The sequence below is a fragment of the Haliotis asinina genome, chromosome 13 (assembly GCF_037392515.1).
Source record: "Haliotis asinina isolate JCU_RB_2024 chromosome 13, JCU_Hal_asi_v2, whole genome shotgun sequence".
NCBI classification, from domain to species: Eukaryota; Metazoa; Mollusca; class Gastropoda; order Lepetellida; family Haliotidae; genus Haliotis; species Haliotis asinina.
Window position 1 is genome coordinate 25,206,876 of NC_090292.1, and position 21,372 is coordinate 25,228,247.

Genomic DNA, 21,372 nt, shown 5'->3' on the forward strand with positions numbered 1-21,372 from the left:
GTGACGTCATTCAAATCATATTGTGACATAAAGTTAGAATGACGTCACAAATGAGCAACTCCAGATGCTACCATGGGAACCAGCTGAAACGGCCAGCTGACGACACTTTACTGCTGTACTCATACTCGATGTAAACGAGTGCAGACACTAAAACCCCTTTGGTTTACTTTTTTGTTTACAATGTCGATAAACATCGGTTCCTGAGAGGGTACGTAAGTCCACTAACATTCACAGTAAATTTAAGTCTACCGGGGTTTTTTTTAGTATTCATGTTCTTTTGACTAAATTTTCGTACAATCGCCTGCAGCTGAAGGGATGGTGTAAATCCAACTAGGGTCCATGTAGGAAGCAAAGGTACTGTAAGTCCCCATGGTCCCAAGTGTGGTGATCTACCTTCTGTTGTTGGCGATCTATAGTCTGTTTTTATGTTGTATTGTCTAAATAGTGCTATTAGTTTTAACTTTTCATGCTAGTTTTAATTGAAATTGTGATCTTCTAGTTGTCTTACTGTCCTTCGTTGACAGATTTTACCACATGCATATATTTCATTTAAATGTTCTCGTCATGATATGGCTGAGATAATGCCGATGTGACGTAAAATATTAACTCACTCACTCACTCCATTCTCTAAGGCTTGCAACTGCATGAGTTAGTGAGTTTAGTTTTACGCCGCTCTCAGCAGTATTCCAGCTATGTCTCAGTCTGTAAATAATCAAGTCTGGACCAGACAATCCAGTGATCAACAGCATGAGCATCGATCTGCGTGATAAAAATTGGGAACCGATGACATGTATCAACCAAATCAGGAAGTCTGACCACCTGTTCCTGCAAGTTGCCTGTTACGACAAGCTTAGTCAGAGGCATTAAATGTGCTCATCTTGCATTAATGACAAAGAATAGCAACAATGATGATGTAATTACTACCTTGAAAATCTAAGGATGATAGATACCATTACCCATTTCCCAGTTGAAACGTCTTGTTCAGCTGTTGAATCTGAGGTTTGAGAATGATTCGACCTCAACCAGAAACTGGTGCAATTGCAAATGGGTGAAAGCTGGCGCTATGTTGTAAGGTGAATTGCTTGCAAGCAATTGGCTCTTTCTACCACACCCCAGGTTCAGGAGGGTCGCAGGAGTGATATCTTCATGTTGTCACCATGGTTGCATGCATATTGGTGCCATTTTGATCAACTAATCCTTGATGTTACCCCATCTTATATACCATTTCAAGACAACAAGGACCAGGAAAGGGGCAAAGACTAGTGTTCCACTGTAAGATAAAACGTTTCCAAGCAACTGGCTGTTTGCAATGCACCCCAGGTTCAGCAGGGTTACAGGAGTGATCTCCCATGGTTGCATGCATGTTGCGCCATTTCGATCAACTAATCATTAATACAGCCCCATCTTTTATGCCATTTCAACACCGTGGGTCCAGACAGAAGACAAAGACTCTGTTGGAAAGATCACATTTATTGTCAAGGCAGATTCAGATCACAGGAACATGAAAATTGTGGTTTCCATGGACAAAGCAACAGTTGAGAAAACCCTGTACACACTATGATACAAACACATTGCCTAACACTCGTCTCAAGTGCAACACAACAGGCAAATACTCCATTAAAACCATTGCAACATCTGTCACATATGAAAAGAGTTTAGTTATCTGTAAGTGAATAATTGGCAAAGCAAAACCATGAGCATCTTCCCACTCAGCCTGCCTTGAGATTCAAACTCAGACCACCTGTGCTGCAAGCAAACACTGTGTCACTGAATGTGAAGACAAGGGGCTCCTTTCACAAAGCAGCCCTATCTAAGGTTAATCTTAACTCCCATTCTTTAACGTCGCACTAAGGTTAACCTAGTGAGATACGATCACCTAAGTGCTTTGTGAAAGGACGTCCATGTCAACAATAGTACAAATACATCCAGCACTATTATGGTTATGGGAAGAAGCAATCCAGTGGTCATTGCTATGAGCATTCATTACAATAATTGATAAAATGTCTGAATATCTTTCAAGCAAAATTACAGGAAACATGTTCATAGTTTGCTGCAATAGGATTTGAATATGGGAGCCCCTAAACACCTTGCTTTTAATCACCTCGTGACCTTCATGGTAGCTTCATGCTAACACTGCAAAGACTGTCAACCTGAGTCTCTTTCAATAAAGCAACCTTAGTACTACCGGGAAGTCAAACTGAACTCTCGTTTTTAGACACTAACAGCTCGCCTTAGTACTAAAATTGCTTTGTTGAACATTTCCTTGTCATAGCTGTCAGGTCCTCATGAACATCTAGTTTAAATATTTCTCATTAAAATCTCTCAGTAAAAGCATGAAGTACTAAGAATTACCAAAAGTCTTGAAATCCTTCCAGGAATACCAATTTCCCTCTCTTGAATTACCTTGAAAATAAAACAGCAATTACAAATTGGTTATCAGTTATCCTATTGGAAAATAAGACACTCAGTAATAATTCAATTCTTCACAGAATTGCATGCCTTGATGTAAAAGCAAGAGCTTGCATAGAATCGAGTGTTCCCAGGATCTCCTCCACAAAGCGATATAAAACCTTGTGTTATGGTGTAAACTTCTGATACCATGGTTACAGACAATCTGTCTAAATGTTCTCAAGGTTACCTCAAGGTTACCTTGTACCATGGCATATAAATTTGTATTTACATGACTATTATAAATCAAAATTAAATGTCACCGTGGTTACCCAAAAATCTTAAGGATACAACTGATTTGTGATGTCTGGCATAAACATCCGTTACTTAACTTAGTGTTACCATGGTCAGCCAAGATCTTACCCCTTGCTACTATGTTTTCAGCTGATGTCGCCATGGTATCTGATGACATAATGCCATGATTACTTTGTGGAGAAGGTTCCAAGAAATCTTGATAGGTCAGGGTTTAAAAAGCAGTGATTTTACTCTGACAACGGTAAAACTCTGTGAAGCACACAAAAACCTCTCTCCCAACATTAAAATACAACAACCTGCCCCACAGACTGGTAACAGCACACAAGACAAAATATGGCATCTTCAAAAGTCATGGGCCAGGCAGGCAATGGACTCTTCCATCTGATGAACAGACAAGACAAAATATAGCATCTTAAAATTCTTAGGCCAGGCAGACAATGGACTCTGCAATCTGATGAACAGACAAGACAAAATATAGATCATATAAAAGTCATGGGTAAGGCAGACAATCGACTCTTCCATCCAATCCAGCCACATGGCGGCTCCACTTGGGATGATACAGACATGGCACAGTGTCTATACAGTTACTTGATTGTAGACATGTAGAAAAATATTGTTTTAATGTCATTCACTAAAACATATTATCTAGAAAGACAGAGTTAACCCGTGGATTTAAACTTCATTATTTTTCAATTTTGTAAAGTTATTTGGTGAGTGAACATGGTTTTACTATGCATTTAGCATTATTCCAGGAATATCGCAAAGGGTCGCTTCGAAATAGACAATACATTGTGCACATGTGAAAAATTTTGAGTTGGGTTTTATGCTGCTACCACCGCAAAATTGAACCTAGGTTGTTGGTATGACAGGTGAACTCTTTGACCAATTAACTTCGCCGCCACCACCTGTGAGTTTTGGTACTGAAGCTTTCTACCTAGATATATTTCATTGAATGACACAGACAGTTCAAATCCAAGGGCCAGCTATGTATTCCTGATGAAAATATTGAAAAATATCTGCAGAGAAAATCTCTTCTCAATGTGAAAATCTATACTCAACAAATGTTTCTATGGCAATGTGTTCATGGGTTACCTTACATGTCCTGAACATCATCAATGACAGCCCAGATCCTACTTAGTGAGTCAGTTTTACACCACTTTTAGCAATATTCCAGCAATATCACGGTGCAGGACACCAGAAATAGGTTTCACTAACCGTACCCATGTGGAGAACCTGGGTTTTCCTCGTGACAAGTGAACACCTTAACCACTAGGCTACTCGACCACCCCAGAACCATCATGGCAGCGTTACATGTTATCTCATTTTACTGTGTCAAGGTTTGTATGGAATGAACCAGTGATGCAGACCTTTGACATTTGTCAATACTGTTAAACCCATGGCTTCACTGTACACAAACCTGGAAGACCTTTCACACAGCTACCTTTCCTAAGGTCAACCCTTAACACCCTGGCCAAACCTTAACTCAAACCAAAGATAATAGGATTTTGTCATGCCAAAGGGACATCATTCTTCAGGACTGTGGAGAATTAGATGAACCCTTGCCCTGAAAACCCAACTCCACTCCCAGCAGTCAGAGACAAGTGCAGTGGAAGCTGTCAATCCGGCAAGTTGTCAACACTGGCATAAAATCTCAGTCCCGTCTGTGGCTTGTACATTCATCATCAGCCCTACAGTCTGGTACATTGTCAAAACCAGATTATTTCTTCAGTCCCAATGAGTGCCAGTTTAGACAGCTTCCACTGTATTACACAATGCATAGGGGTCACAATAAATAAAACTTGTATAATAAATCATGGAACGAGTGGAAATGCTGTGAGAGTATGATAGTACATACTCGGCATTACAGAATATTGGTCATTACTGTCACATCTTCAGTTTCAACAACACATTGAAGTTTCAGAAGCAAAAGGATCCAAGATCATGCTCTTTATCATAGATCAGTGTTTCCTGTAGGCATGAAAATGTTGCTGTCATCATGACTCCCCCGTGTCATGACAGGGAGTCATGGACATGTTTTGGAGAGTTAACTATACAGTGGAAGTTGTCAAAACCGGCATCTGTCCAAACCGGCAAGTCGTTTCTACCGGTGTAAAATCTCAGTCCCATCCGCAGATTGTACACTTATCATGAGATCTACAACCTGGCACATTGTTGAAACCCTTTTCTAAATGTCTGTATTATTTCTTCAGTCCCAATGAGTGCCGGTTTAGACAGCTTCCACTGTAATTAGTGTTTGCCCTTGGCATAAAAAGTTGGGAGTCATCATGACTCTCTGGTGTCATGAAAGGGAGTCATGGACATGTTTTTGAGAGTCAACTATGATTAGTGTTTGCCCTTAACATAAACAGCTAGGAGTCATCATGACTCTCTGGTATCATGAGGGGGAGTCATGTACATGTTTTGGGGAGTCAAATATGTAGGTTTTCTGCATCATGAGAAACAGTGGTCTGATTAAACTCATAGCAAAGTCTACAGCTCTCAAAGGTAATCACACATTTTTCATTTGGGCAATATGTAAGCAGTACTAAGATTTTGAACTTCATCTAGAATTAAAATTAAATTAATAAATTTGAATATTTTCTAAATTTAACTATACAGTCTGCCAAACTATTCAATGAGTGCACATTAACATGAAACAAAACCATTTGTTAACAAAATATTCACTAAAATATCTGACAAACTTACTGCACTTGTCAAATAGGTTTAAAAAGTGTGTTTCAAAAAGAAATGGTTTTACTGAAAACAAGAAACTTGGAAATAATAATATTCCAAATATTCCGAATGGCCACTGTGAACATATTTCTTGTCTTACGGATCCGCCTGCTGCAGTTTTTCAAGAATAAGAGAAAAATAAAAATTAATTTCCCCCGTTCAAAAAATAAAATCCTTATGTTTTCATTGGCTAAAAATGTAACCTCACAAGAAAATTCTTCTTAGCATGTGTTTTTTTTTACCCATATTCACTTCATAAATTACCCACAGTCAAATACTTTGAGTATTTAGAAGGATTATTTATTACTTTGATTGGGATTGTATTTTTATTCTTTTTCCAGAGGACAAAAATCCGTAAAACAAGAAGTAGAATTGGTCTGGCCTTCTTTTTATTTTTAGTTACAAATATATGAGAATGATCTTGGTTTCTTCTGCCAGTTTATGTGCAGGTGATAAAATGACACATTCATCAAGATACACATGCCTGTCATTATGAACTTGGAGCTCTCCCATAAAGTGATCTTAGTGCTAGGACTCCAATTAACCGAAACTCCAATACCTAACCTTACTCTACAACAGTCGTAGTGCTAAACTGATTGTAACTACTATACTGAAAGACAGATGCAGTCTTAAGATGATCGTAACTTCCATACCTTAAGCCAGACAAAGTGCTAAGATAACAGTGACTCCAATACCTAAACAAAAATATACAAGAGTAATAACACAAAGATGATCTTAACTCCCATACCTTTACATGGACACAGTGCCAAGGTGATCGTAACTCCCATACCTTTACATGGACACAGTGCCAAGGTGATCGTAACTCCCATACCTTTACACAGACACAGTGCTAAGGTGATCGTAACTCCCATACCTTTACATGGACACAGTGCTAAGGTGATTGTAACTCCCATACCTTTACACGGACACAGTGCTGTGATCGTAACTCCCATACCTTTACATGGACACAGTGCTAAGGTGATCGTAACTCCCATACCTTTACACAGACACAGTGCTAAGGTGATCGTAACTCCCATACCTTAACACAGACACAATGCTAAGGTGATCGTAGCTTCCATACCTTTACACAGACACAGTGCTAAGGTGATCGTAACTCCCATACCTTTACATGGACACAGTGCTAAGGTGATCATAACTCCCATACCTTTACATGGACACAGTGCTAAGGTGATCATAACTCCCATACCTTTACATGGACACAGTGCTAAGGTGATCATAACTCCCATACCTTTACATGGACACAGTGCTAAGGTGATCATAACTCCCATACCTTTACATGGACACAGTGCTAAGGTGATCATAACTCCCATACCTTTACACAGACACAGTGCTAAGGTGATCGTAGCTTCCATACCTTTACATGGGCACAATGCTAAGGTGATCATAACTCCCATACATTCTCAGGATGACAGACTAAAGAGAGTTACAGTGAAAAGATTATATTTACTCCCATATCTTAACAAGAGTCGCATCATTACGATCATCGAAACTCCTATGACTTAAGACATAATCAAAGTTGTATCACGAAGATGATAGTAACTCACATAAGTTAACAAGCGTTGTGTCATTAAGATGATCGTAACTCCTGTACCTTTACACAGACATACAAGAATCATATGATGATTGTACCTGTCATACCTCAAACAGAGCCATATCACAAAGATGACCGCAACCCCCATAGCCTAACAAGTGTCATATCACTAAGATGGTCGTAACTCCCATCCCTTAAAAAAAGCTGCATTACTAAGACATTCGTAACTCCAGTACCTTAAAACAGACCTTTGACAGTATGATAGTAACTCACATACCTTAACAAGAGTCATATTGTTAAGATGATCTAACACCAAAATCTTAACAAGAGTGATATCATTAAGACAATCGTAACTCCCAAACCTAAATAGAGACTTCCGTAGCACTTAGATCACTTTGTGGGCTCCTCGCTATGTCAATCTGACCTATTCAGTAAATATGACCCTGACATATCTGGAATCAGTTGTACACACTGCCATTTATCAACAGATAAAGTAACAGAAATGCTGAATGCTAAACACTGGGGACAAATCATACCCGTGAGTACTGGCATCAGGTGATGAACATGTATTTAACTGATGGGTCATTCTCAAAATTTGCCCAACTTTCAAGTCAGTAGCACATTGCTATGAAAATATTATTTCTATATTTTTTTTCAAAAATCATATTATAAAAGAAAAAAGTACTTTTTTCTTCAAAATGATGTTAAAAAAAGAAAAGAAAAAAAAACACTGTTAGTAGACAGCGACATTACTTTGTATAATTTTCTGACTTTTCATAACATGAATTTGGCCTTTTTTTGAGGACAACCCAGATATATTCATAGACTTAAATCTCTTAAGAATCATCAAAAAAATATTTCCTTAACCACTAACAGCACAAGTAACATTTCTGCAAGGCTTTTTATTGTATTTTACACAATGCTATCCCCAAAAAAGATAGTTTCAAGGTAAAACTGATGTTAAAACTAACATGTCAAGAAATGGTACTAGGATATGGCAAGAGTGAATGTTTTCCCATGTGTCTCTGCAATATTCCCAAACCATCATGACAGGCACACTTGAGAGGCTCAGTTTTTTAGCTACATTTGGAACTGAACCCAAGTCATCAGTGTGACATGAAAATACTTTTAACCACAAGGCTGCCCCACCATCTAAATGTGGGAGTTATCTCCCCTAACAGTGCACAAACAATGGCTTCCCGTATACAGCCACCTCCCACCCTAGACAGAAAGGGATCAATGTGAAGCACAGATGCTTCAAAAGGATGCTGGATGGCAATAATTTCATCATCATATAGTCCCTGTAAAGTACAGACATGGCAGAATATTTCAACACAAAAGACTTATCACGGATTAACAACAACAACAAAAATATTGGGTGACCTGTTACCATGGTTACAGGGAAATTGTAGAAGCATAATGTTGTCAATAGTGTACATACAATGTCTGTATCTTGAATATACAAGAGAATAAAATATGTAAAATATGCTTCTGTTGCCATGGTTACGAGACATAATTGTCAGAATGTGAAGGGAATTTAAATGCTGCAACTATGACTGGCTGATTAAATAGATCACTTGATGCCACATCTTATGAAGGATCCCTGGGCTCTTATTCTCAAAACGTTCGTAGCCCTAAGAATTTGTAACTTTGATCGTACCCAATGTGTTACGAATAGGCCTAAGAAGTTCGTCAGGCTACAAACGTTCGAGAATAGCTAGCCTGGTCTTCACGAACAGAGGCATTTTATTCAAATAATCTGGATAACACTCTACAATATCTGGACCAAGAACGACATGGGTAACAGACTGTGAAATATTGTCTCCATTCAACATAATACGGTAACAGAAAAAGATATACAAGTCAACTTTTGGTATTTTTTAGATAAAGGTCTAGAAAAGCACTTTGATACTGTACAAAAACTATATACTTTAGGAAACCTAGATCAACTAGAATCCTATGAAGTATATGTAAACATCTTAAAATTCAATAGACATGACAGAAAAGACATTTTTATCGAAAGCTAGAAGGCACCAGTCTGAATACAATGTGATAAATAATAATATACAAATTTCAACTCATCCTCCCCACACAGGGACAAGGATCAGCACAGTTCATTGATCATCAGCATCTAGGCAATGATCAACACATATTATCAACACATTATCAATACATTTGAGTCAACGAAAAGGTAAAAAACATCAAGGTAATAGTTCCTAAACACACAAATGTCAAATGTCATGCATTCTTACAGTAATGCAACCATTTTCACTGTCCTTTCTTTCTTTTGAGTGAAAAATACAATATGATTATTACATATTTTAATATTTTGTCAACCTCAGCAGACACTCACAGAAGTTATGGTTTTTCATCAAAAATGTACCAAAAAATTCATTTCCACTGAACTTCAAACTTTCATGATGAACTTGTTTAGACAAGTGAGCAATTCCATGATGTCAGTCAAAGTAATTTTAAATTACAGCTTCTTAAATTATCCACAGCAATACAAGTGATGGCACAAGCTGTACATATACACATAAAAAGTTACGAAGAGATTCTTTGTGTGCGCATTCCTTCATTGATGGATAAAATTGTAATGTCACAGCTTTGACTTATTCCTCCTGAACAACCGGTTGATTTCACACCATTACCCCATGGCTTGAACCGCTCTTCAAATCAACATCACTTCAGTCAACCCTCGTTCTTACTCGTATAGTTTCAGGGCAAATACAGGAAGCCTGCTGTAATTTTTTTACTTATTAATACACTCTGAGAAAAAAATAAGGACCACATGAAACCAGAAGCGTTTTCCTATTTTTTCTTGGTTTCCTCACAAGATATGCAAGACAAAATGTGTGAAGAGACCTTGGGAAAAAACACAGAAATAGATCCCCTATTTTATTCCTTCAGTATATATATATATCTTTACTTTTTATGTCGCTGGACTGATTAATATTGTATGCACCGAGAGTGACAGCAGTCAATTACAGGTTTTATTCCATCTAGGAATGGGTAAGTTACACTTCTTCTCAGTGAGCGAGTGAATTCAGTTTTACGCCAGCTTTTGCAATATTCCCGCACTATCACAGCAGAGGACACCAGAAAGGGACTTCACAAATTGTATCCATGTGGGAACTGTACCCAGATATTCAGCAGGACGCCTACCTTAAATTTCAACAGTTAGGATGTATCTGTTAATTAATCTAGGCTTATAAAAATATGTCTGTAAAAAAGTGAAACATTGTCAAATATAAGAGTTAGTAACAAACACAGAATAGGAACGTACAAGATGTTTTGACCATAAGTTAAACAGGTGATTTGCATAGAGTAAATTTGCATAGAGAACCTCAGCCCTATGAATGTGTGAAAATGGCAATTTGAAAGAACCATGAGAGTTAATAAATGCTGTAGAAGTTATCACGGCTAAAATAAAATCAGATTTGAAAATTTCAGTTTCATTTTCATCGCACACACCTTGGATTAATGATCTCCAGCATCAACAAAAGTATCTCCTGCACGGTATTCTGACACAAGAAGCAAAAATATTTTCAAATTAACCCTATGAGTTGTACAACCATTTATGAGAAATGAGATTAAAAACCTGATTCAGCAGCACTATCACGTAAGAAGACCAGGTATCATGCTTAAAAGTTCGTATTTCCAAAAATACAGGAAATTTATTGAAGTTAGAAAACAAATCTTACAAAAGGAACATGAAGGCACAGTATAAGTTGGACAGCCATTTTGTCTTGAAGAAAAAAAATAAACAAGAATATCTCCAGAAATTCATTACATGAGCAAGTGAGTTTATAGTTTTACATGTGATGCCTGAAGCAATATTCCTGCAATATCACACCGGAAACACTAGAAAAAGGCTTCTTCTAGAGTACCTGTGTGGGGAATCAAACCAGGGTTTTCGGTGTAACGAGCAAATGCTTTAGAAACTACTAGGCTACGCCCCTTAGATACATTTCTCTCAGGGACCAAAACACTTGATGTTAAGAGGAGCGGGGACTTGGATTTAATCATAATTTTTATCATTAATGATAAAACATTTGTCTTTTTACTGTCAAACTATGCATTAATACAATTCCAGCTGAATAATGATGGTGTGAAAACATTTGCATCAAAAAAAGATAGTCCAGTGATCGACATTATGAGCATCACTCTTGTAAAAAAGGAACACACTGACATCTTTTTTTGAGAAACATATAATGTAGAGATTTTCAAATTCCTCTTTAACCCTCCTGACAATGCAGTTAAATCATTATGGATACACCAGGGGTTCAAATTTTTTTTTTAAAAGCGACTTGCCGTAGGGCAAGTGACTTCAAGAAAGTAACTTGTCCTGACTAATTTTCCAGTTGCCCTGATTTTATGACACAAACTTTGATGTTTATCTTTACTGGACTATCTATCAAAGAGTGATAAATTTCAAAGAACGACAGCTCTAAATTACTATTATAGAGAAATATAATAGCTACATTATAAGCAGATATGAAGTGAAATCCAAGTTTATTTGCAGTTTATAACCATAAGTGGAAATTATCTAGTAGTCCACGGACAAGTAGGATACCATTATTTCATTGCCCTAAATGAAAACTAACTGGCATCCGGCGATGGGATTTATGAACCCCTGGTACACCATAAAAATAGAAGTTCTGCTGTCAAGACAGTTCCTTAATCTTACAATATCGATGATAAATTGTAAGAATGTAGTGGGAAACATGAAGAATGCCCTTTACTTGTCATTACATTCCCAGCATCATAAAGGATGGCACAGAACACACGTAGCTGAGACTAAGGAAACTGTGAACTGTGAACAGAATAATGACAGTGTATGAAGACTTGTCCTACCACCAGAGATGGGCTAGATTTCTGACAGATTAAATTCACAGCTAGCCAGCCCGGTGGTCTGGAACAATTTTATAGGTCATGTTCCATGCATATGAGTAAATTCACCATATCTTAAAATCTATTTCTTTGGATTGTCTGGTCTGGTGAAATCCTTTCGGGCTGATAAACTTTTGAAGTAACCAAGCCTGTAGGCTGTGTCTTTCACTTATTTCATACACTGACAAATCAGCCTGTTTCTCTGAGGATACGTCTGAAGCCAACATTTGAACACACCCAATGTCAGTCATTCAACAAATGTTCAACAGTCAGGAGCTTTCTCAAAACTAAGCATCTAAACAGTTAAATTAGATAAAACCTATTTGGAATCTTGGTTCAATATAATGACAGAATTCCATCTAAATTACCAAGAAACAAAATGGCATGCAATAAAATAATCAATAGTTTTTTGTGCTAAAACAGTTTCAATGAAGGAAACACAACATGCTCAACCAAATGTCAAACTAGTCAAGAAGAACAAATTTGTGGCAAGTCAAATCAAAGAGATTTTAAAAAGATTTCACTGTTTGTAATATTCATGACAACCTGTTGAAATGACTTGATAACTTGTCTTTTTCTCCCAAGACCTGCTTTTAAAGGATATACGGAAACAGAGCTTTTTTGTTTCATATTCATACGAAACTAGCACACATTATGATTCTTATTTACAAACATGGCACCTAAAGTAATAAAAAGAGATACAAATTCTTTGGCCTCTAAATCACATAAGAATATTGCAATCTCATTGAGCTCTACATACAGTCTCAGGACAAGCCATTCTGAGTGTACTGCCACAGTTCGCATGAGGGAGATAACTCTAAAAACAAGAAAAGTAACTCTAAATCAAGAGACACAACTGTGCATAAACAATGAACAAGATCTGTTTCAAAACGAAAAGGAAAGTGTACAAATCAACTATAAAATAATACAACTGACTTAAAACAAATTAAAACTGTCATCAGCGTTAAGAAAACACATGTAAGGTATACAAGATTGCTGTGTTTCCACCGACATCCATATGTGGTCATGAATACTGCTGATAGAATATATTCCTTCTACAAAACAAATGCCCCAAGGCCAGCTATCAAATGGTCCGTCTCTGTATGGTAAGGTAAACAAAAGAGCCCACAGTGGAACACCCTTCTTTTGTATTTGCTGAACATAATATTTCTGGATTAACTGAACACACCCTTTGTCCTTTGGAATATAACAATATATGGAGATAAAACAAAGAAAACACACTTCCCACATAATAATCATTAAAGCGTTTCTGGATTAAAAGGGCCTGGACTATAGTGCCCAGATACATAGGAGACCAGACTCGGAGGGTTTGACAGTAAATAAGTAGATTCATTAAACCTTTAAATCCAGGGTGCTGTTGTTCAAAGCAACAGCGCTAAGATGACCATAACATAGGCTTAAGGTGGTCTTAGTAGTAAGGTTGTTTTGTATAATGGCTTAAAATCACTGATTCGACTACTCGTAGACAGGAGCACATTTTCAAGCAGGTTTCTGGATTAACCAGTATTTCCATCACTGATGATCTTCAACAAAGACGGCTAACTGCTTCATGATCCCAGCACACATCCATTGAATTTGGAAATCCTTCTTCATAAATGAAGTTACACATTTGTTGATGTCCTGATCTAAGAGTTGTTTCATGGCAATACAATCCTGGTTTTGGTGACGGCTTGGAATGAACTGGTGATCCAACACCTAAAATTGCCTCAACAAAACAACCTCTAACTGAGAAACATTTCAGAATCTGATTTCAGTTTTTCCTAAAATATCTGTTTAAATACAAAACAATTCATTAAATTCTTGCACCTTGTACTGTTTCTTCTAAAAGCAAACAAACGTTGCAAGTGCCAAGTGTCCACAGCATCGACTACATTCAACATCAAATGATAAAAAAATGGCACTCATGAAATTTCTAAATCTGGTACAGTTCCGGGATCATATCAAAATAATTTCAAGCTCCAAACAAAGGAACCATTTTTTCTTCCAACTTATCATGGTGACATAATCAGAAATGAAAACAAGCACACCAGTCTCCTCTGTGATAGCCTGTGAGGCATTGCCTCATCAGGCGAAGATACAACGAGCCTGTACACGTAGCACCGATACAGCTGTGACATCATCCTTACATTGCAGTTGACCCTAGAACTATTTACATGACCTTGAACCCAGACACGGGTGAAGGTGAGGGTAAATCTATAGACAGCAGATCCTCAAATCTTCCCAGTTACCTCCCCTGAAATAAAATGTGGAAAATGAGTGAGTTTAGTTTTAAGTCGCCTTTAGCAATATTCCAGCAATATCACGGCAGAGGACACCAGAAAATGGGCTACACACATTGTGCCCATGTGGGAAATCGAACACGGGTCTTCGGCATGACGAGCAAATGTGGAAAATGAATTACATCAAATTGTTACAGTAGACCGTAGTGTAACCTTGACATAATGGTTGCAGTTTTTCCTGTTCTGAAGACAGTGCAAATAAATTACTTACATATCTGCAACAAATGTTTAGGAACACAAATTGGATTACATTTTCATTTATGTTCAATTACCACCAGTACAATCTATGAGTGTGTGAGTGAGTGAGTGAGTTGAGTCTTATGCCCCACTTGCCAATATTCCAGCTATATAGCAGCGGTCTGAAAGTAACATTGTCTTGACCAGACAATCCAGTGATCAACAGCACGAGCATCAATCTACGCAGTTGGAAACACATGACATGTCAACCAAGTCAGCGAGTCTGACCACCCGATCCCGTTGGTCGCCTCTTATGACACACAGAGTTGCCTATTATGGCAAGCATGTGTTGCTGGAGGCCTACTCTACCCCGGACCCTCACAGGTCCACATTTTATGGCAAGCATGGGTTGCTGAAAGCCTACTCTACCCCGGACCCTCACAGGTCCACATTTTATGGCAAGCATGGGTTGCTGGAGGCCTGTTCTACCCCGGAATTTCACGAGTCCATGATACATGGTACTTTCAGAATGTCTTTCATTACTGAGCATGGTTATGTACAATACATCTCATTAGAATATTTTCATTACATGCATAACAGTTTGACTTGTACAAAAATACAAGATTTACAAGGCTACATGAAGATTATGGGAGGGATATTGTTCAATATTTAGACTTTAAACTGTTATAATGAATGTTTATCCACACTATAAACAAAAGTAAACAAAAAAGCCCACAAGGGTTTTACATTCAGCACTCATTTACATTGCATACAGGTACAGCAGTGAAGTGTCATCAATTGGCTGTTTCAGCTTGTTCCCATGGTAGCATCTGGAACTGCTCATTTGTGACGCTATTTTATGTCACAATATGACTTGAATGACGTCACTACTTCTGACGACGCAACAGAGCAATCGTGTATGATAATTTTAAGTGTCAACACATAGCGAATAATCTTGCAATTTCTGGGAATCAAATACCATCCAGTCATGCTTTTCATCAGACTACAGAACACTGTGACTTTTGGTTTACAATATTCAATATTTAGTCTATATGACACTTTCATTATGAATGGATATGAACAGGTTTAAAAGAACATTTACTTATAACCAACTGATGACCTTCATAATGAATACGTACATTATGTGGGGTTCTGCGGAGGTAGGTCGACAACAGACAGCTTCAGCTCACCGGGAGACAGAGCGTCATAGTCGCCTCCCTTTGAAGACATCTGGTTTTGAATGGAATCGATCTGAAAATGCATGAAAGTGATTTAGAAAAATATGTTCAGATTTATTGTAGGAACAGATTCATCAAGATGGATACTCATGTCCTTGATGTTTTCAATGAATCGAAAATTGTCAAGGGGCCCCTTTGATCTTTAAACGAGGATATGACCTTGACCTCTTGATCTTTATGTCTACTTTCCCTAGTGGTGCAAGTTCAAGGTTGCAGCAATGAGAGGGAGCATATGCCTGTGTCGCTGCAGGTAGTACAGGTAGTAGTTCTGAACTAAGGTTTCTAATATTAGCCCTAGCATTTAACACAAGACACGGTTTAGGTCTTCATCCCAGACAATGACAGTCCCGGACACTGGAATATTCAAACAAACAAACCATCCAGCCGACAATCAAAATATAAGACGAGTATATGGCAACTTCTTTAGTGTAAAACCTGATGAAGAGGCAAGAAGTAGTCCAGAAACGTTTTGTTTTACAGTAAAGGGAGTGAGTGAGTTTAGTTTTACACCACACTCGACAATATTCCACCTATATGGTGGCGGTCTATAAATAATCAAGTCTGGACCAAATAATCCAGTGATCAACAGCATGAGCATCAATCTGCGAAAATGGGAGCCAATGACATGTGCCAACCAAGTCAGCAAACCTGCCCACCCGATCCCATTAGTTGCCTCCTACAGTAAGTACAGACACCTTTTGTGGCAAGCATGGGTTGCTGAAGACCAATTCTACCCCTGAACCTTCACAGGTCACTGTTCATTAAAGAAGACGTTGTCAGCCACATTCTTGACTTATGTGTTGACTAAATCCCACATGACTCTCAAGACTCTCAACAATCACAATGTGAAAATGGCATTGGAACCCATATTATTTTTTTCAGCTGATCCTGCGACAGCTAAGAGACATAACTCTGTACAACAAACTAAGGCAAATGATACCACTGGGTATACATCTAAAGACGCTAAAATGATCTATTAACCTACATAGAGCCGATGATGTTATTTACCTAAGCACTGTATACTATCAAAATAATCCTATTCCTCCTTGAACAAATAGAATGTCATTAATCCTTGTACAATACTTGGTACTATTTACCTGAGCACTGCTGTTCACCTCTCCTGACCCTATGTGTGTCGTGTGGCGGAAATCTGTCGGTAAGCCTATCATGCTAGGGTCAATCCTTCTGCGAGGCCGAGTCTAAAAACAAATGTTCATGTACAATTACTAACATCTATAAAAAAAGTACAGATGTTGAAAAAAGTTTAAAACATCACAAATAAAACAGTCAAGGAAGATAATATATCAAAGAATAGTTTTTAATGCTTATTAAACCAATTTCCTTACAACTGTACAAACATTTTTCAATATTAACTGTGTTAATCAAGTCAATAATTAGCAAACACTTGACATGGCAAAGGGAAATAACTCTACTTCAAAAATTACATTTCATCAGGTTTATAGTTCAAACCATATTTTCACTGATGTCATGCACCTTGTCTGGGTAACTTCAAACTCAAACCAACAGTTATCTTCTTATCAAGAAATAAAAGAGCAAACTATTAAAACACTTTCTACTTTACCCATACCTGGTTTTTATGTCACATGCAACATTCACATGCACCTGTTGGCGCACTTATGCATAAATGCACAGATGAGCCAACTTTACAAATTTACATGAGGTCAGGTGCAGAAGTATATTTACACATATGAAAATTTGAATTGTGAGTATACTATGTCTTGTCATCTTTTGATAGGGTAAGAGCTACATATACCGGAAGAAAAACATCACACATGGTCTGACAAACTCTAAAAATGCATGTATAAACAGCAGACTTCCCAACAACCAACAAATACCCACGTTATAACTGTATTCTCAAGATGAAGCCATCTAATATATTGCAATTGCAACTTTCATCTGCACATCCAAAGCCTGGCGAACAGCTTGGTCAGACTCTTTTCAGTAATCCTGCAGTTGTGTGATCAAAACCAATTTCTTCACTCAAAAAGTATCGTACCAGTCTTTGTCATTATTAGATTTTTCCAAACAGAAGTGACAACCGAAAACTAGTTTAGGCAACACACTTTAATTTGCGCTTGTCAACACTAAAACAACCGATGAGGGAGAGAAGTGGAAACACATGGTCCCTTTGAAAAAAAGTTTTCCAAAAAACTGCTAATAACTGATGAAACATGTAGAGCCTTTACTATTACTGACCTCTTGAGTAGTACGTATCCAATACTGTGTTTGTCTTCTTGAGCGCTCATGATAATAAAACATGTTTTTGACTTGAATTACAGAGAAAAACTTAGAAAATTTAATGCAATTACTATTCTCACTTTCACATTTACTCACTGTACACAAATTCAGTGTGAATGCAAAGTAACTTTACTACTGCTCACACATGTATATTTACACATGCGCACAATTACTTAAATACAAGACAGTGAGTAAGGGAGTTTAGTTTTAAACCTTTTTTAGCAATATTCCAGCATTATCATGACAGCGGCAACCAGAAATGGGCGTGACGAGCAAATGCTTTAACCATGAGGCTTCCCCATTGCCCAAACCACAAGAGATTCAGAAAGAAGTAGCTACAAATCTGACAAACCACCAATTTCAAAACTTCAAGCAGCAGATCCTTTCTTCCAAAAGGGACATAATTCTGTACATCATATCGGAATTCTCCATTCAAAGTCTTCATTGTATTTAATGTAATGAAGTTGGCACATGAAATCAAGTTCTGTTTCATTAAGTTACTGTTTCAGACTATTTTAATATATTTGAGTCACTGATCAACTGGGAAGGGAGATAACTCTACTGACATTCCATTAAAAAGACATAAAACATATTTGTAATTTTCAAAATCAATTCATCTGAGAAGGAAATTCATCGGAATATTCACTATCCTTTCAACTGACACTGACATTTTTAACACGCAGAATCTAAATTCAAAAATTCTTTTAACTGTGCAAAGCCTGTTTCATGATGCCTGTTCTGTCAACATCAGACACTGACTCATTGTACGTGATACAGGGCCCCACAACATGGTGTTTGATTCCTCCTGCAGCAGCCAGACCCACCCAGATTGGTATCCTCACTGTATCAATGGCTAATCCACCTTGATGTTTTCATCATGAGGCTGTATGTTTGCAATGCCTATCACAGACCCAGCAAACAGAAACAGCATTTGGGAAAATAGTATCTTTCTTTGTAAGTAAGGCACAAGGTCATCTCATCATTTTCTTCTGGATTCAGAAGTTGAGATTAAATATCACGCTATCTTGTATCCAATTTTGTGTACAAATAATATTAAACTGAGCTAATGAATGCATTTTCACACCTCTTTATGCATGTGTTTTTGTTGCTCTTCAATCAGGATTTTTTTTGTTTTGTTTGGTCTGCTGGGGATTTTTTTTGTCTTGCTGTTGCCTCACTAAGCAAAATTCCACCTCTGTGATCGTGAACTGTAAATAATCAAGTCTAGACAGCTAGTCCAGTGATCAACAGCATGAGCATTGATCTAACACTTGGATATGATGAAACTACCCACAGCGTAACAGGAATAAGTTTCTGACACTTTTAGGTGTGGACATACAGCAACAAGTGATAAAATATGCAATTTCAACAAATACAGTTGAAAATTACACAATCAAGTAAACACGAAACTGGAGTTCAAACAATTCAGTAATTTCACCCCAGCACTGAAAAGTGGTTTCATCTTTCAAGACAACGGTGTATGAATCCATACCGAAATACCGCATCATACACAATGGAAGAAGCCATTCTTCATAAAGAATCTTACTTTCTTATTACTCAACATACTTTTAAAATGCCAATCAAACATCTCTACATACATACAACCAGCCCCCACTGAACCAGCCAATTAAAGACTTTGTTACACTTGAGTGCACACCTACCCGCTCTGACAGATAAACTGAAGATTTACAACACGGATGACAACTTTAAACTTAATGTGATGTGTTGAACATGAAAATATTTCCGATATGTACACACAGGAAAGAGATGTGGATTTTTTTTTCCCTCGAAAGCAAGATACTACAACTGGCACAACTACTTGTGATAAGTGAAGGAGAAGAGGACTTCTCTTGTATATCTGAATGCTTTTATAATGAGCGAGTCAGTGACACTGCGTTACCACTTGTTTTAGAAACATTCCTGAAATATCACGGTGGGGCACATCTGCAACGGGCTTCACACATTGTACCCATGTGAGTATTTGACATGACCAATGAAGAATATTTTTATAAAGTGATATGACAGCCAAATTATGGGAATTATCGCAATGATACAACAGAGGTTGGGAACTCGAAAGAATTAGTGGTAATACAATGTAGGAGGCGATATTCACAAGAATTATTATCATACATACATTTAAATGTCACTCGGAAACATTGTGAGTCATTGTCTCTTTGGGTGTTACAAGCATTTTTACAGCAATATTATTAGTCCAGCTTTGGTTTCAGACTGAAATGTCAACAATAAATATCAAAATAATTTGATGTTAATTGCCTATGGTGATTTACATGTGTTACTATGGTTACGTACCGTCTGAGGCTGCTCTGTGATACAGCAGCTAAAGCACAGCAGAGCGTCGCCCATCATCGGGGGAAAGTGTGACCCACCTATTTTCAAAGATGGTGGAGGCAGGAAAAGTGGTTGTTTTCCGGGAGATGGTCACTCCGGTTAGCAGCAGGGATCCTGTTCCCTGGACGGTGGTGGTGTACAGGTTCTGGAAAATACAAGAAGTAATTTTTCAGGGGTTTTCAAGGCTCCAAATCTCTTGATGATGGTTGTGTAGATCATGTGAATGAATCCATGCAACTGGTATGTGATGACACACGATCTATTTTCTAAATCACTGACCCATGCATCTCTGGTTGGAGCTCGTCTTCTGTGACACATGCTTGTTGTAAGAGGCAACTAACGGGACTGGGAGGTAACGCCAGAGATGCAAACCCCAAAGTGTTGCAAATAGTAGTTTCAATATTCAAAATTAGTAGTTTGACCATAAAATTAGAAGTCAACTACATAAACAAAATCATGATGGATTCTGAGAAAATTAATGATATTATGGTCACTTGGATAAATTATTTCCGCCGGAACTACATGTGTCAAGTCTCATAGGTATTCAAATTAGCTTTGCTAAAATTACATATGTCGTAAATTTGATGAATGGAAGGTACGTAAAGTCTGAAAATATATTTCATCGTTGAAAATGTATGTTTTTGTCTATATATCTGAATTTTAACGCATATTATTCAAACTTCGTAGGATTTCTAGTGGAATCGTATTGGCGTAATTTGAAGTTAAAATTCGTCGCGACTACGACAAAATCGTAGAGGTTGGCATCTCTGTAAGGCTCTCTGATTGTTGATTTTCTGCTTATTTACTTATCGCCATCATATGGCTGGAATATTACTGAGTGCCTGCTAAACAACAAGCAGGCATCGAGGATCCACATTGTTTTCGGTTTCCTTCACACATTAATCGACCCGTAAAGGTCCCGGGGTAGAATAGGCCTTCAGCAACCCATGCTTGCCATAAAAGGCGACTATTCTTGTCTTAAGAGGCGACTAACGGGATCGGGTGGTCAGGCTCGCTGACCTGGTTGACACACACCATCATATCCCAGCTGCATAGATCAATGCTCATGATGTTGATCACTGGATTGTGCTCCAGAAGTGAGGAGGAACAGATGAGGAGATGATTTTAAGGGGGGATCACCCACTTTGCTCTGGGGTGTTCATCATTT

The 21,372-nt window shown here is 37.8% G+C and overlaps 1 protein-coding gene across 1 annotated transcript in view; it reads right to left on the reverse strand.

Annotated features, from left to right (window-relative positions):
• Window positions 1-1,454: 1,454 nt before the first annotated feature.
• Window positions 1,455-21,372, reverse strand: part of LOC137259804 (CDC42 small effector protein 2-like) — a 34,175-nt gene continuing 14,257 nt past the window's right edge. The window contains exons 2-6 of the mRNA XM_067797419.1: window positions 20,166-20,349; window positions 16,694-16,795; window positions 15,498-15,609; window positions 7,087-14,135; window positions 1,455-7,039 (exon numbers count right to left, since the gene is read on the reverse strand). Coding sequence (XP_067653520.1) covers window positions 15,499-15,609; window positions 16,694-16,795; window positions 20,166-20,222 — 270 coding nt within the window. The 5' untranslated portion in view covers window positions 20,223-20,349 and the 3' untranslated portion in view covers window positions 1,455-7,039; window positions 7,087-14,135; window position 15,498. The remainder of the gene's footprint in view (window positions 7,040-7,086; window positions 14,136-15,497; window positions 15,610-16,693; window positions 16,796-20,165; window positions 20,350-21,372) is intronic.